We start from the raw sequence: 16,705 nt of genomic DNA on the forward strand, positions 1-16,705 counted from the left end.
CTGATCCGAAAAGTGATCCGAACCGTGACCCTAAAACCGTGACACGATCCGAACCGTGAGTTTTGTGATCCGCAACACCCCTAATATTGGTTGATTTAAAAGAAACTCCTGTTCATAAACCTGCTCTGTCTTCATCTAATCTTTTGATTTTGGAAAGTAACAAGTCTCCTTTTTTTTGTTTTGATTTTGGTTATTTTCTCCTACAGTTTGTACTCATCCCAGTGGTATTTTGTATTCTAAAAATGAGTTCCTGTGCGTTCAAAGTCTGTTCACCTTCTGGCTACAGTCCCAGGTGTTTGTTGTTTTGAGAATTCAGAAAGTGTTTCTGTTTTCTTTCAAATCAGTCTTGTTTTTAGAGCCAATTATGAATTCATATGTATGATTACTGCATTTTTAACATTTCAACACAGAGCTTCCCTTTTGTTTTGATTCTAGAACCTTTCCTCATCTGTCACAGTGATCCTCACGAGAAATCTTCACAAACTCAAGTTTTCCCCGTCAGTTTTATTAGATTCTGGAGCTCAAGTATAATCCAGAACAGGAACGTTTGGTTCACTCTGGACATGGAGGCCCTCTGAAGCGGTGTACGGGCGTAGTGTGCGCGGTATTCGCTTCTCCTCTAGTTCATACCAGACACGTGTTTTTCCGCGTTGGCGCTTCTGCTCAGCTTTGTTTTTCCATCATCACACACTCAAAAGCACACCCACCCGCTCCGTAGTCAGCCCACAACTTTGATCAGTGTGCGTGTCTGTTTAGACACAAACATATGATCACATTTGTCACATTTTATTGTTAAAGGTTGATTATAATTTGGAAATTGACCGGATTTTCTCGTGTGTGACATCCATTTCACAATGTAAAAAAGTCATCCAAAAACAACAAGTCATTACTTACATTTAAATGTAAACTTCTGTGCTTCAGAGCCACATGAAAAAATGTGTTTCTACCCCGCGGTACACCCTGCAGGCGTAGGGATAGCCAGCCTTAAGTCGCTGCAACTCCTTAAAAAGATTGGATACCACAGCCCCTTCAGATGCCCCTACAGCTGGAGCAATGGGGAGGAGTCAGAGGAGTAGGGGAAGAACTCGGATTTGGTTTGTGTCCTAGAAAACGACAGGTTTTTGGATTATGTCTTAAAGCATCATAATCATAATTAAAAGGCCGATTTTACAATAGATCAAAAGATGATCGGAGTAGACGATAAAGTCATCCCTCAATCCTAATCCCTTATCCCAACACTTTTACAGCAACATCTTTTTCTGAATATTCTGTCATCTACATGATGAGTTTTCTCAACAGAAGGAAGAAAAAAAAGAAGACGACATTATTGTCTGATTTAGTACAACCATTACATAAAAGAATTTGGCACAAACTGAAATGTTTTTTTTAACTTTAGGTTAAAAAGTCTTAAATAGTAATCATTGCAGGTTCACCTTTCAGATTTACTTAGTGTGATTTTTCATAGATTTTTTTTCACTCCGTTCAACTCAATAAAACATTAAAAAAGGTGTTCTGAAAGACGATAATAAGTAGTTACCTTTAAAAATTAAAACTATCTGATTTTATTCAGTTATGACTAAAACAAACTAATAGACACAAAAAACATTTTTGACAGCCATCATTATATTTTTTTTTGTTTTTTTTAGTTTAGTTTTTTTTAGTTTAGTAAAATTTCTGACTTTGAACATGGGAGTCAATGGGAATTGGCTCCCATCTGACAGCAGCCTCTAGAGGTCATTAGAGGAACTGCAGCATCTGCAGCTTTTGGATATTAAACACATTTATTCTCTTTCTTCCCTTTTCTTAAGTTGTAGTTTTTCTTTGCGGTACTGAGATATGATTCATGTGTGTTTCCCTTCCCCCTGTTGGCTGACTACAGTTTCTTAAGGCTCAAAACTGCAATTCTGAGAAGACAAGTCAATAAGGTCAGACGCTGACGTGAGTCTTTCTTCGTTCTCCGTCCACTCGGCACTTTCCTTTGCTTTTCCCGTCTGCGCGGCGTTCCTCTTGACAGGAAGAGGACTTTCCCAGCACTGTGAAGCTGTTGAGGCGGCCTTACCATCACATAGAACACGCCAGCACTCTGAATCTTGCTCTTAACACAATTTCTCCACTGGTGTTCCACAGGGATCTGTTCTTGACCCCTCTCTTATTGGTCCGAACCATATTTCTCAGCTCATTTTTGTTAATTTTATGGTTTTATTCTTGTTAATGGTGTGAAACCATAATCCTTGATGAATCACCTCTCCTCTCTGATTGTTCATCTTCAAACTCGACTACAATCTGGATCAAGTGTCCATAGATGACCTAAAACACCAAACTACAGCCTATTTTAGACAACCGATCAAAAGGTTGCATTGTTTCTGACCTGATGTTTGTTTGCATCGTCTCTTTGACTCTACAGCGGGTATGAAAGTTAATGAAACTAATGAAGTTCTTGATTCAAATCAATATCCATTAATTATTCAAAGGTAGTATTAAAAATAACTTGATGAAGTGTTGCTAGAACGAATGTCTTGGAATGACTATTGGTGGAATTTGCATTGTTAGGTCTGTAACGTCTCAGAAATAAGTCACTGGAGCCAAAAAATACATAATAAAGACGAATAAAATCTAAATAGAAGTCGCACTGCAGTAGAAGTTACACTTTTTGGAGAAAATGTGCAACTTTTAAACAAATTTGCCAATGCTAGCGACATAATGCATTTCCACCAAACATCAAAATCACATCCACTGCCTCTCATAGACCACATCAAATTAGCTTTAGCTAACCCTTTTTCGATATGACAAATTTGCATCCTCTGCCTCTTTTCATGAACTCTTTTGTCCAAAAAAGTGTCATGAAGTAGATTTGGGGTGTCAGAATACAGGCCTTGAGGCCTGTTTCGAAGAGCTTTACATGTCTGGGTTCATGGGATCATTCAGAGCTTTTCTTTTAAAGCAATCTTTACCATCTAGTGCAGGCGCTTTCAGCGGTACTTCTGTCTCTCTGTGACCCAGTTTGTCCTGAATTAGTCAGAGTAGGGGACAAAATAAGACCATGTCTTGATGAAATTGAGTTAAAAAAAATCATGAAGTTCAGGAGAGGAAGAATTTAGACAGAGCTTCTTCTTCTACGTTGCCTCTAGTGGTCGGTAGTTGAAACAACCGCTAAAACAAAACTGGTTGGTAGTCAGGAAAATAACAAATGCATGAGCCAGGATTTATTTTTTTTAAATCACATACAAGTCTCACCCTTGGTCAAACTATGCTAAAAACGCAAATTATTCTCAGAAAAATGCAATAGTTAAAGGTAAAAGAACCCATGGATTTTATCAAATGAAATCTTGTTTTATTCGCAGAAATATTCTAAATGTAGCGTGAGCCGTTACTCCGCGTCACTCAAACCCAACCAGAGAACCTGTGAGGTGCTGGTCTCGTATGTCCCGCTGAACGGATGCTCCGTCCGGACAGACGTTCCCAGATACCGGCAAAGACAGTCAATCGAATGGCCTCTGCTCCCTGTAACCCGACAGCTCTCGGGGGACTCGTTCAGTTGAGCGCCGTCTCCGATGAAAGCTCCCGGCATGAGGAGAGGAATCCACAGCGAGGAGCTCCGCCGAGAAAACGACAAACCAGAACCCTGCTTTCTCTGACGGCCTCTGAGCTCCTGAAAGCAGCGGTCATCCTCTCCAGTCACTCTTTCACTAGCAGCAAAGATTAGAGGCACAAAGACGTTTACGTCTGCTCATTTTTCAAAATAAAACGCCCCGTTCATAATCCTCAGGCATCTTTGTTTTTGTTTTTTTTGGCGCTTTCCGTCGGCACCAACAGAAACTTTTCTATTATTTAGCACGACTCCAAACTGTCTGCACTATTGACAGTATATAAAAACTGGATCAAGTGAGTGTGACATCATCCATAGAAACTTGTGGCTCCAACCAAATAAAGTCAATTCAGTTGGCATTTTTTCACGATACGGACACCTGGAGCCTGATGTCGTCAACAAGCACTTATTGGTCCAAGGCGATCCTAGTCAACATTTCTATGACAACCACTCGGCCAATCAGGAGCAAGCTTTTTGGAAGGCCACACCCACTTGAAATCTGTCAATCGTTTAGATCGTTAGATGTGTGGCCAGTGGGATTAGCCTTTGAGTTGTGGGCGGGATTGTTTGGGCGGGGTAACCCAGAGTTAGCTAAAGTCTGTAACCGCCATCTAATTGTTAGCTTCACACCTCGCAATATTCAAGTTCTGTACGGAATTTTACAAAAAAAATCACTTCCTTTCATAATAAAATACATATGCTGTTCTGGGAATGTCAAAATAGAAGCTTGTCGTGTTTGATAAAGAAATTAAATGTTTCTTCACGAACAAAACAATTACTTACATTCGAAATAAAATACATCTGCTCTTCTGGGAATGTCAAAATAAAAGCTTGTCATGTCTGACTAATAAATTAAAAGTTTCTTCCTGAACGATCAGTTTAAAAAAGTTTCATAAAAGAAAATCTCGTTGAGTCTGGTGTCGGATTGGCTAAACCAGTTGTTCTTCAACAGGTGCAGACGAACGAATCATCCAAGGGAGCAGAAAACATGAGTAAGTATGCTCCTCAAACTCCTTCACAGCTCTGACAGAAAAGGTGGTTTAAGCTCTGTTGTGGGAACATGAACAGAGAACCATCTGTTCTCTGCAGGTTCCTGCATCACCGACGTCAAAGAAAACTGTAGCCTGAAAAACCTCCTTTCACAGCAGGAAGTCGCAGCTCCTGCTCCTCAGCTCTCAAAGGGGAGGTGTGGGAGAAAACGACCTCTGGAGGAGGGCAACAGAGGCCACGCCCACCATTACAAACCTAGGAAGAAGCTGCGACGGCCGGCCCCGCCCAAGAACGCCCTGACGCAGCTGAACGAGGTCCAGCCGGGGCTCCAGTACACGCTGCTGTCCCAAACCGGGCCGGTCCACGCGCCCCTCTTCGTCATGAAGGTGGAGGTCAACGGGCGGTTCTACCAGGGGGCGGGGCCAACCAAGAAGAAGGCCAAGCTGAGCGCGGCGGAGAAGGCTCTACAGTCGCTGCTGCAGGTCCGCGGCACCGCTCAAGCTCCCCGGAATTTGTCCGTCCACACAGACTTCACCTCTGATGTGGCAGTTTTTCCCAGCATCCTCTTTAAGGCCTTTGAGACCCCCGGCCCATCCTTGCCGACACCTTCAGATTCTCCCAGCTCCTTCTCCCCGAAAGGTGCCAAGAACCCGGTCATGATGCTCAATGAGATGCGTCCCGGCCTCCGGTACGACCTGGTCTCTGAGAGTGGGGAGAGCCATGCCAAGAACTTCGTGGTGTCATTGACGGTCGACGACCAGACGTTTCAGGGCTCCGGAAGGAACAAGCGACTGGCCAAAGCCCGGGCGGCGCTGGCCGCTCTGCAGGTGCTCTTCAACCTGCAGCCCGAGCGGGGACTGTCCAGACAGCCCATACCCCAGGATGGGCCGCAGCTCCACCTGCCACAGGTACAAACACCTCTATGTTTGTGGGGTTCCTGTCCAAGGACGTCTAGAAAGATGGGGAGCGGGGGTGAAGATCACATCAGGGTTTCAGTGCCACAAACGGACAGACGGGTGGTTCCACGTGCAGCAGGTTTATTAGTTCAGACAGGAACTATGCACGACTAAAAGTCCACAAAACTAGATCAGGGTCAGACAGGCAGAGGTCAATCATGAGACTAGAAGAGACTAGAGATGTCAGAGTCCAGGTGAGGGTCAGGGCAGGCAGCAAGCAAACAGATAAAGCCGAAGATCAGGTCCAGTCCTCGGTACTGCAGGAGGGATGACACAAACAATACTTCGCACTGAGTGAGACTCTGTGCAGTGTTTAAGTATCATGTGGGTGTTGGTTTCCCAAAATAAACACCACTACCAGAATCCTCAGAGATCACTGGCTTTGTTTTAATTTATTCTGAAAGATTTCTGCTAATAATAAGAGGGAAAAAAATGAAGGGATCAGCTGCAGACTTTAACACGAATGATTGTCAAAATAAAAGTCTTTTTTTTTGTCTTCTACAAATTCAACTAAAGTACTGGATATCTCAAATATAGTTTAAAAAATATTTTGTTTTATTTTTGTTCCATTTACTTTCTGCTCTTACTAAAGTATGAATCTGAATGATTGTTTTTATTGACTTTATTTTGAAATGCTGTCACGCTTTGATTCGTCTTGGTCTCTTGACTGTCATCGGTTCTGGTCGCTCAGGTCCTGGCGGACGCCGTCTCTCGTCTGGTCCTCCAAAAGTTCAGCCAACTGTTGGACAACTTCACGTCTCCGCTCGCTCAGCGGAAAGCTCTGGCGGGAGTTGTCATGACAACAGGTAGGTCTTTGACCGTATCTGAGACCTGGAGCGAGTGAGTGTGATGTCATCATAGGAAGAGGGTTTACTTCCAACATATGAGGGCAACCTTTTTTTCACAGTACGGATGGCGCCGTATTTCAGCAACGGCACAAATCCTTCTAGAAGAGTCCAGAGGATGAACTGGATCCAACTCATACTAGATGTTTCCAAACTGTTCTGGAAAGGAGACGTTTTTTTTAGGGAAAATAGAACAAATATGAGGATTTTTCAGTGTTTAGTTTGCAGAAGACGGATGAACCGCTCAAACACGCCTGTGGTTGAAGGTTTGACTCCAGCTGCTGCCGTTTCCTCAATAGGTGATGACGTGGAGCAGGCGGAGGTCATCTGCGTATCAACAGGAACCAAGTGCATCAGTGGAGAACACCTGAGCGAGCACGGTTTGGCCCTCAACGACTGCCACGCCGAGGTGGTCGCCCGCCGCTGCCTCGTCCGCTTTCTGTACTCCCAGCTGGAGCTTTTCCTCAGGTGGCAGTTTTTTCCTAAAATGTTATATTTTGAGGTTAAACCTTAAAAAATAACTTTATTTTTCCATTCATGTCAGTTTTTTTCCTTTCTTTTTTTAATCTTTCCATTCTTTGACATGTAAATGTAAAGTTAAGGAGCTGAACACAGACCTTTTGAGGTTTTCTGTACTGGATGTGGCTCCATGAAACCTTGTGATGACTCATATATTATGTTTTTAACAATCTGCTCCTTGAAGGATAAACTCGGCATGTATGGCAACCCAAGTGGAACAAATTACCTGTAAATGTGATTTTAGTCATCATTATTGGGTAACATAGATGTTGGACTGGATCGCTAAGGGGCTCCAACCATACCTCCATAGATGACAAGTTGGGATTGAGAATGTGTAGTTGAGGTTTGATGTCTGATAAGTCTGACAAGACTACTATGATGAACAAGCATTCTAGTAGTCCTTGAACGCATCACTCACTGATGAATCGGGGAGACGTGAAAAGAGTCTCACGATAAATTAGTGAGTAACTCAGGCTTCCTGTGTGTGTAAGAGGTGATTTGTGCGTATTTTTGAAAGATGTTTGTGTGTAATTAGTTTCAAGCTGTTGTAATTTTAATTGGTGCATGTTTAAATTGATATTTTGTATTGTTTTAATTTTGAAATCTTTTTCCTTCTGCACAAAACACATTATATGAGTTACAAATCAAGAATACGCACACACAAATCAGAGTGAGTCTATTGTCTCTCCTTAGTTTTTGATGACCTTTTAAAAGTTGCAATGAAAAGAAGCAAAACTTAATTAATGGTAATTAATATCCACTATTGACTTGAAAAAAATATTTTTAGAAAAAACAGCATTGTGCTTTATTAGAAAATGTGCTTTATGTTTCACATTCAGATACTCTTTTCTTCTGTTTTTACTTTAAAATTCCACAGAGAAAATTAAAGCAAGGAGCTCTTTTATCTTGATAACCTAAAATCGTTGGAAATAGAGATCTTTAATCTCTTCTCTGGACCTTCTCCACTCTCTAAACCTCAGTGAGGATGAAGACGACCACCAGAAGTCCATCTTCAGAAGATGTGAGCGTGGGCGGGGCTTCAGGTTGAAGGACAAAGTTCAGTTCCACCTCTACATCAGCGCCTCCCCCTGTGGGGACGCCCGCATCTTCTCCCCCCACGAGGCGGGGGTGGAGGGTGAGCACACGGGGGTCCAAACTCCAGTGCCATGTGACGTCTGCCGCTTCATCTCCTCTCCGCCCGTCCCTTCAGATCTGGGCGACGGACCTGCGAGCAGAAGGACCCGCGGAGGTCTGCGCACTAAGATCCAGACCGGGGAAGGGACCGTCCCGGTTCCCTGCGGGGACCCCCGCCAGACCTGGGACGCGCTTCGACGGGGGGAGAAGCTGCTCACCATGTCCTGCAGTGACAAGATGGCCAGGTGTGCTCCCCTCATTTGACGTTCCAGATGAAAGAGGAACATTTTCTCAGGGAAATGGACTCCATCGTTAGAGCTGGTCTAGAATGAGTCCAGTTAGGATTACTTATGGGAGCAGGAATCTACAATCTCCCCGTTTTCCGTGCTATGGCTCTTCCTAGATAGACCCCGCCCCCTTTGGGACAGTTCTCCACCCCTCTGCATGTAGCTTCTACACATTCTCACTCCCGATGCATCATATATAGACGTAGGGTTGGGGCCCACTCTCTTTTAGACCTTATTGGTGTCCCCAACTCGTCGTGTTTTGACGTGCTGGCTGTTCCCTTTAAATCACGGGTCCCCAAACCTCCGGACGCGGTACCAAATGCAGTAACGAACTGGGTTAGAGTTAAGTCTGGTTTCCACTGAGTGGTACGGTACAGTCTGCTATTTTGAGCGTTTCGATTGATAAATGGACCCATTTAACACTTCCTCTTGAGGGCCCCATCAGCCATAGGTCCATAGAAAAAGGCGAAGACTGTCTCTGTATTGTTGGATTTGCGGAGGTCTCCGGTCCCTAACCCCCGGGGAATGAGGGGGTAACACTGTATACACGATAAAGTAAAGCAAGAAAGAGACGAGCAGCAGGATGACCTCCATTGTTGTTGCTTTTCTAGTCGTCGCTCTACAATCGACACGCTAGCGGTCTACACCACGCATGTGCTGTGAAAACAAACCGCGAACGCTTGCCAGAAAAACTGGACCGTACAGTACTTGTCCTTACCGGACTGCTCAAGGCTTTAGGGTACCAGTGCTGGGTTAGGGTTAAGATTAGGGTACCAGTTCCAGCCACATCCCAGTACCGATCTACGTCCAAAGGTTGGGGACCCCTCATTAGTGTATGCATTTTGTCTGTCTGTGGCCCGGGACCAAGCGGCCCTCGGACCGATACCAGTTCACGGTTTGGAGGTTACTGACCCTTTATTTAACGGGAACAGCCAACAGGTCAAAAAAACGACGAGTTGGGGACACCCAAAAGGTCTAAAAGAGAGGTGTCTGAACCAAGCGTCCATATATGAGAATGTGTTGGTACTTTAGCTTCATAGTGCTGTCAGCGCGACGCGTTCTGCACACTATTCCTGTTTAGTTCTCTGGTCGTTTGTTTACCAAAAATGGGAATTTTCTTAATAGACTTTGCTTCAATAAGTTCTTGAAAATGTCTTCTTAAGTGAATAAAATACTGTTTGTTATTTTACTTATATAAATGTGTCACTGGTACCCCTATGAAAGTTGGGTAAACTGGATCGTGATTGGAGGATTCAGCTGTAAACGTGTACATGTTAACTCTTCCACACATTCCTGAGACAGCATTAAATCCTATCTCAGCCTCTGCTCTCTGTCGTCTCAGGTGGAACGTGTTGGGCTTCCAGGGCTCTCTGATGAGCCACTTCACCGAGCCGCTGTACTTCTCCAGCATCATCGTGGGCAGCCTGTACCACGCCGCTCACCTGTCCAGGGCCATGTACCAGAGGATCGGCCAGCTGGAGGCTCTGCCGCCTGCTTTCTGCCTCAACCGGCCGCTGCTCAGCGGTGAGAGAACGCTGGTCGCTAGGTAACCTCTTCCATCGAAGTGCTCCCTCTGGTTCTCTAACTCTGGTTCTGCAGGAATAAGTAACACCGAGGCCCGGCAGCCTGGAAGGGCTCCAAACTTCAGTGTGAACTGGACCGTAGGAGACCGGGGTTTGGAGGTGATCGACTCCACCACGGGGAAAGATGACCTGGGTCGACCCTCCAGACTCTGCAAACGAGCCTTCTACCACGGCTGGACGCTGCTGCACAGCAGGGTAAGCAGAACAGAGCGGTGGAATGATTCTGATGTGTAATCCTCATCATAGAAACACTTCAGACGGAGAGACGGAACAGAGAAAATCATCCAGGAAATGAGATTCTGTCATTTTTAAACAACAAAAGAAGGATTTGGCTTCAACAAACAAACAAGAATTCTGTTGATTTTTCACTGTTAGATAGCCGTTTAGCTAACTCATTAGCTTAGTAGCTAACAAGCTGAATGAATTATTTTTTAGCTAATAAGTTCATTTTACCTTTAATAACTACTATTACTACTACTATTTTAATTGTTAATTAACTAAATAATTTATGATAGTGTTCGCTAAATTAACTAGTATTCTTATTAGTTAATCATTAATTCTCTATTAAGCTAACTAGCTACATTACTAATAATCTTATTAACGAATAAGATATTTATCTAAATACCTGATGATATTATTAGCTTATTATTTAAATAAACAATAATATTTCCTAATAAGATAATTTACAAAATAAATAATTATTATTTTAATAATTATAATTATTATAGTAAATATAATTATTAATAATTATTTAATTTACACAAAAATACACAAAAATTTATTGATTTTATTTACACAAAATAAAATCAATAAATTAACTCAACATAATAAACAAAAGTGATATAGTGTTAGAAAAAGGGTTGGCTAGAAGAAAATCTTAATTTCTACCATGTTATTTTAGGAATTTCACTTACAGACAGAAATTTACAGACTTTACTTTCTAAACAAACTCCTTCCTGAAATCATCTTATTAGCAGATAAGCTAATTATCTTAAAAACCAGCCATCTTATTAGCTAAATAACTCATTTGATAAATAAATCAAAATTCTATTTGCTAATTAGCAACATTCATTTCTGCCCATAAGCTAATTAGCCCAAGAAAAAAAAATCTTACTAGCTAACTAGCCAATTAGCTAACTGATCAATAATCTTATTAGCTAAATAGCTAATTAGCTAGTTGATTATGAATCGTATTAGCTAAATAGCTAATTAGCTAACTAACTTTCAGCTAAATAGCTTCATAACTAACAATTCTGTTTGCTAGTAAGCTAATTAACTAAATAACAAATAGTTTTATTTGCTAATAAACAAAAATCTATTTTTTTTTTAATAAACTGATTATCTTAAAACGACTAATCTTCTGATCCAAACAGAAATAATCTCTGTAACTACCTTTGTGATTGAACTTATTGTTGCTTTGAGGTCTTAAAGCTCAAATCCTCCTTTTTTAGGCTCAATCTAAATAAAAGAATCTTCTGTCTCGGTTTTCCATCGTGTCCAACAGTAGAAGTGAAACATCCTAAAACTCTTCTCTGAAACAACTCTCTCTTCCTGCTGAGTTCAGACTTGTCCTTGTAGAAGCAGCTCTTGTCTCTGGATTTGTCTTCAGCCAGTCTTCCTGTCATGCAGCTGTCCTCCTCCCTGCGGCTCCACGCCGTGCGCTCCAGCAGCTACCACGAGGCTAAGCGTGCCGCCGTGGACCACCACTCCGCCAAGCAGACGCTCTGCAGAGCTTTAGCTGAAGCTGGACTGGGCTCCTGGGTCAAGAAGCCAGCAGAACAGGACCGCTTCAGCCTGAGCAGCTGCTGACTCTGTGGTTACCACGGAGACGGGCTTTTCTCCAGGAATCCTTGAACACACGCCGCCATCAAAAGTGGAGTTTAATCAGCACAGAGGTGGAACTCCAGAAGATTTCAAGCAAGTATTTCTGATCAATTAGTCCTTTCTGGACTTTTTCTAAACATGGAGAACGTTGAGTCAGCTGGTCCAACAGGAACCTTCATTCTGGAGAAAATGCTGCAGAAAATACTTTTTGATGTTGATGATGGTGGAAATGTTTTCATTTATTGATATAATTGTATTGAATTCTCTTTATTTTCTTTAAACTTCAAGGATCTTCAATTAAAACAGATTCATTTTCATCTGATTTTGCCTGTAATGCACCTTAACTCCACAGCGCCACCTGCAGGAGGTCAGTCCTCAGACATGGAGCTCATTCATGCTGAAGTAGAATTATTGGGATTTCATTCACTTCAAATAAAGTTTTCATTTTCAACTGGATCTCTTTTATTTCCCCTCTGGATGTTTGTTTTGGTGAAAAATACATCAAGCCTCTTAATAGTGGAGTCATTATTCTGACGACCGGCTCAGACAGACAGACAGAGTACTCCTCTATGAGTTGCTGCCATTAAGACTCTGTTACATCACCCGGGTTGGAATTTCTTCCGTGTTTCTGAACCTTCAGAAGTTTCCCACCAGAGATAACAACACACTGGATCAAGTCACGTTTTCAGTGACCCGATACGATCCAACACGAGCGTTTATGTCCTGTTGCAGCGTGGCGGTTTTCTGGCTGAGAGATCCAAAGCAGTTTTGGTCTTCAAGATGTTGGTGGCTCCAGAGAAATTTCCCGGCTGGATGATGCTGACCTAAAGGCAGAGTTAAGATTTCATTAACCTGAGGTTGATAGTCCGTCAAACAATCAACATTTTGAAGCTGCATTCTCACCGCCCTCAGCAACACGTGTTCAATCAACACTTGCATCAAAAGTCTATTTAAACACTCGGAAATGTGTCACTGTGCACGATTCCAGTCTGTGTTGCCCAGCGACAGCCCCAAATCATCACTGCTCTAGAGGAGATCTGCATGGAGGAATGGACCAAAATGCCAGCACATTTTGTGAAAACCTCGTGAAGACTTTCAGAAAATGTTTGACTGCTGTCATTGCTAACTAAGAATATACAACCAAATATGGATACTTTGTTATATACCCTTCTGTATACTCCTGAGGACACTGAAGTTTGGCAATGATGTACAGAGAGCAAGAGGAAACGCTGTGAAAATGTCAGGTTTTCTGGAAATACGGGCAAAAACGTTCATTTACAGGACATTCTCTGACACTTCCAGAGTTCAAATAAGCAGAAAACTCCAGTTAGACATTTGGAGGATTAAAAGATTAAACAAAATAATACAATTAAAATCATATCATTTACTAGGACATAATTTCTGCAGAGTGGAAGGAGTTCATCAGAAATTCACCTCTGAGTTGATGTGGGCGAGGCTGTTTTTACTGAGTCAGCTAGCACTCATTTCCCATCATCCCTTTGTTTACACTCTCTCCTGCTAGCTTACAGCCCCTCACACCATCAAGCTAATATTAGCGGTGCAACCAAAATGGTGGGCAGTATGGTAGCTATCCGTCTGTACAGTTTAGAGCAGATGCTAGCTCGAACGAGGAGGAACCCTAACCCCACACAAACAACGTCAGACCCACAAACGCTTATTGAGTCATCTGATTGGTCAATTTATAACTCTAATAACTTGTGATAATGAAAAAAAAACTTTTAAAAAATTAGGATTAGAAAAAAGAAGTTAATCAGAAAGCAGCAGAGGAAGAATGATTATTCTGACATATAAAATGACTGAGAAATAACTGTTTCTCAATGTAAGTCAATGGGACTTTGGCCTTTTTGGAACCCAGTGGTACTTCCTATATGGAGCACGGAAGGAGGGGGGCTTGCTTCGTCCAGTTATTCTATATACAGTCTATGCGTCACATCTACAAGCTTTTTCTGACTTTTTTTTAGTCTGCACCTGATTTAAAACAATTATAAAATAAATAAATGAATAAACATGATATTTTAAGTGTTTTTAAACGCTTTATTTGAGTTACTTTCACATTGCTTTAAAAATATATTTTTTATCACAACTTGTAAAAACTGCAGTAAGCTAAATGCTTCTCTCTCCTGGTTTTACCTTACTTTAGAATTGACAAACTGATAGAAACCTTAAAAACAGAAAGATTATTTGATTTTTCCTTCTAAAAACAGGAGAATTGTGTTTTAGAGGGAACTATTTCGTGTCGCGGAAGGACGTGTTCTACCTGCAGTTCTCAGGAGTTCCGTGTCGCTGCAGCATGTCTTCTCTCCTGCCGCCGCACGGACGGATGGGCGGTTCCTAAATCTTTCTTCGAGTTTGGTTTTCGTTTCAAAAAGTCACCGCTCAATGTGTCTGTCGCCAAAGTCACGAAAATGCTTCCAGAAACTGCTGTTTATCCACGCGCGTGCTCTGAAATCAGTCTTCGCGCGTTTAGCTGGACTGTACCACTGCGATCGCCCCCCCCCCCCTTTTCTACGTAATGGTACGTTCCTGGCTGTTTGCCAAGATGCTTCTCCTCTCGCCGTCATTTGACGTCATTGTCTTTATGTCATATGAATTTAGTGTTGGGAGATGATGTCATTTTACATCACTGCTGTTGACTCAGAAAGTTCTTGAACTGGGCTGAAATTTTCACTTCCACATCTTCGACCCAACGAGGAACCTCGAGAGTTTTAAGCTGTTTACTAAACACTTTGATTCTAATCAGTTCTAAGTTTGGATTTCTACGGATTTAGAGAAACATGAAGAAAACCAGCAAATCGACTAAAATGGTTACCTCTGCAGCCAAACCTTCAGAGGTCCCCAAAGTCCATAAACCTGATGAGGAGAAACCAACCACTGCTCCCATCAAAAAGGGTTTGTCCGCTCTCAAAGAAGAGCGTGATTTTCTCCTGCAACAGCTCTTCCAGAGGAATGAGCTTTACACTCAACTGATACAGAGGAGAACTGCCACTGAGGAGAGCTGTATGTTGCACTGGGAGTTGCTGCAAGACATGCAACTAAAACTGGCAGAAGAACGGCAACTCCGACAGAGACGTGAACAGGAGCTCCAACGATACAGACAGCTGGCAAAGGCCAAAGCCAAGAAAGTCCAGGAGGATCTGGAGGAACAAGCCAACCTCAAACAACATCTCAGCACAAGACTGAGACTACAGAGCAAACTGGCGGGCAGACTTCAGACTCAGGTGGAGGAGCTTTCTGAGCAAGTAACAACTCTGGAAACATCTGTCCAACCTGTGGAGTCTGCTGACCAAACCGAGGGTTTGCCTGAACCCAAACCGGAACAATCCCAGGACGTCCCAGAAGATGATTCTGTGGATACAAAAGCTTCAGAACCAGAGTTGGATTCTGAAAAACAAGCACTTCCAGAGCCGTCCAAAAAGCGCAGGAAGCGCAAAAACAAGAAAACAAAGGAAACCGCTGACCTGGAGGAACCGGAAACCCACACTGGACCAGTCAGTCCACCTCTGGATGACCAAGAGACTCTGCCTAACAGAGATCTTGATCAAGAACAATCTGAGGAAACTGACTCACCAGTGGTGGAGTCTGTTGACCAAACAGAAAGTTTGCCTGAGCCAAAACCGGAACAAACCGAGGACGTCCCAGAAGACGCATCTTTGGATTCGAAAGCTTCAGAATCAGAGTTGGGTTCTGAACAACAAGTTGTTCCAGAACCATCTAAGAAACGCAAGAAGCGTAAAAACAAGAAGGCAAAGAAAACCCCCAACCTGGAGGAACCGGAGACCCAATGTGGACCTGTCAGTCCATCTCTGGATGACCAAGAGACTCCAGAAAACAGAGATCTGGATCAAGAACAAACTGAGGAAACAGACTCACCAGCGGTGGAGTCTTTTCCTGCAGAAAATGTCCCAGAGTCCACAGAAAAGGTGGTTGAGGAGGCAGCAGTCCAAACCTCAGATCCAGTGGTTGTTTCTGCACCACAAATGGCTGCAGAACCTTCCAGAAAGCTCAAGAGACGTCTGGAGATGGACGAAACAGAAGCTCCTCCCACTAAACAACAGAGGATCTACAGACCAGTCAAGGTTGCTACTCGTCTGGCCAAACGGCGAGCTTCAATCAACGCCAAACCTGAGAAGCCCAAAGACACAGTTGCTCTAGGACTGCCATGGGCCTTCTTGGATGAAACTGACCCTAAAATAGAAGTTCCAGAACCAGAACCAGAGACGGTTTCTGAAGAAGATCCTCAAGAAGAAGAGTCAGTGACCCAGGACTTGCAAGAGCCATCCGAACTGGAGAAACCAAAAATCTCTCTGTGGAGAAGATTTAAAAAAGCCCTGACTCCAGCAAGACGGCGCAAACACAAGACTGACACTCCTGTGGTCATACCGGATCAACCATCAATCGACCCTGTTGAGGAAGAAACTTCTATAGACCAAAACCTGGAAACGTCAACAGACCAAAACCAGGAAACGTCAGATATCATAGATGAAACCTCAGATGACGAGGATGAAATCTCTGGTGAAGAAGAAGAGTGGGATAATTTTGAAGAAGGGTCTGATGATTTGGAAATAAAAGGGTGGGGTTATTTTGAAGAAACATCAGATGATGATGAAACATCAGATGATGAAGAAACATCAGATGATGAAGAAACATCAGATGACGATGATGAATCTTCAGAAAACACTGGTGGACGAAAGATTTCCCTGTGGAGGAGATTCAAGAAGGCTCTCACTCCAGCAGGCAGACGCCAGTATAAACATTGAGCAAGAAACTAAAGTCTTGCTCAGAAACGGGTTTTCTCCTGGTGCTCAGGTTCACCCTTAAAAAAATTTAATTTATCAATGTTGTTGTGTTTTGTTAAAAAATGAAGCACAAAAAACATTTTTTATGTTTAATGTTTGTCATGAATGAAGGAATGAGTGAATTCATGTTTGTGGGTTTTCTCCTGGTGCTCAGGTTTCCCTTA

General features: G+C 42.8%; 1 protein-coding gene and 1 long non-coding RNA gene across 7 annotated transcripts in view; one reads left to right on the plus strand and one right to left on the minus strand.

The window, feature by feature from the left end:
- adarb1a (adenosine deaminase RNA specific B1a) overlaps positions 1-12,175 on the plus strand; it is a 16,346-nt gene extending 4,171 nt beyond the window's left edge. The window contains exons 2-10 of one of the 6 annotated variants that reach the window (XM_036216172.1): positions 4,539-4,578; positions 4,655-5,484; positions 6,224-6,338; positions 6,677-6,845; positions 7,877-8,031; positions 8,107-8,275; positions 9,660-9,841; positions 9,917-10,095; positions 11,530-12,175. In XM_036216172.1, coding sequence (XP_036072065.1) covers positions 4,575-4,578; positions 4,655-5,484; positions 6,224-6,338; positions 6,677-6,845; positions 7,877-8,031; positions 8,107-8,275; positions 9,660-9,841; positions 9,917-10,095; positions 11,530-11,709 — 1,983 coding nt within the window. In that variant the 5' untranslated portion in view covers positions 4,539-4,574 and the 3' untranslated portion in view covers positions 11,710-12,175. Of the gene's footprint in view, positions 1-4,538; positions 4,579-4,654; positions 5,485-6,223; positions 6,339-6,676; positions 6,846-7,876; positions 8,276-9,659; positions 9,842-9,916; positions 10,096-11,464 lie in introns of all 6 variants that reach the window. The other 5 variants (XM_024265220.2, XM_036216167.1, XM_036216166.1 and 2 more) reach the window with 5 other exon arrangements.
- Positions 12,176-12,281: 106 nt separating this feature from the next.
- The window catches only part of LOC112141999, a 10,053-nt gene continuing 5,629 nt past the window's right edge, over positions 12,282-16,705 (minus strand). The window contains exon 3 of the long non-coding RNA XR_004949429.1: positions 12,282-12,548. This is a non-coding gene — a long non-coding RNA (uncharacterized LOC112141999). The remainder of the gene's footprint in view (positions 12,549-16,705) is intronic.

This window comes from Oryzias melastigma, linkage group LG2, assembly GCF_002922805.2.
Source record: "Oryzias melastigma strain HK-1 linkage group LG2, ASM292280v2, whole genome shotgun sequence".
Classification (NCBI taxonomy): Eukaryota; Metazoa; Chordata; class Actinopteri; order Beloniformes; family Adrianichthyidae; genus Oryzias; species Oryzias melastigma.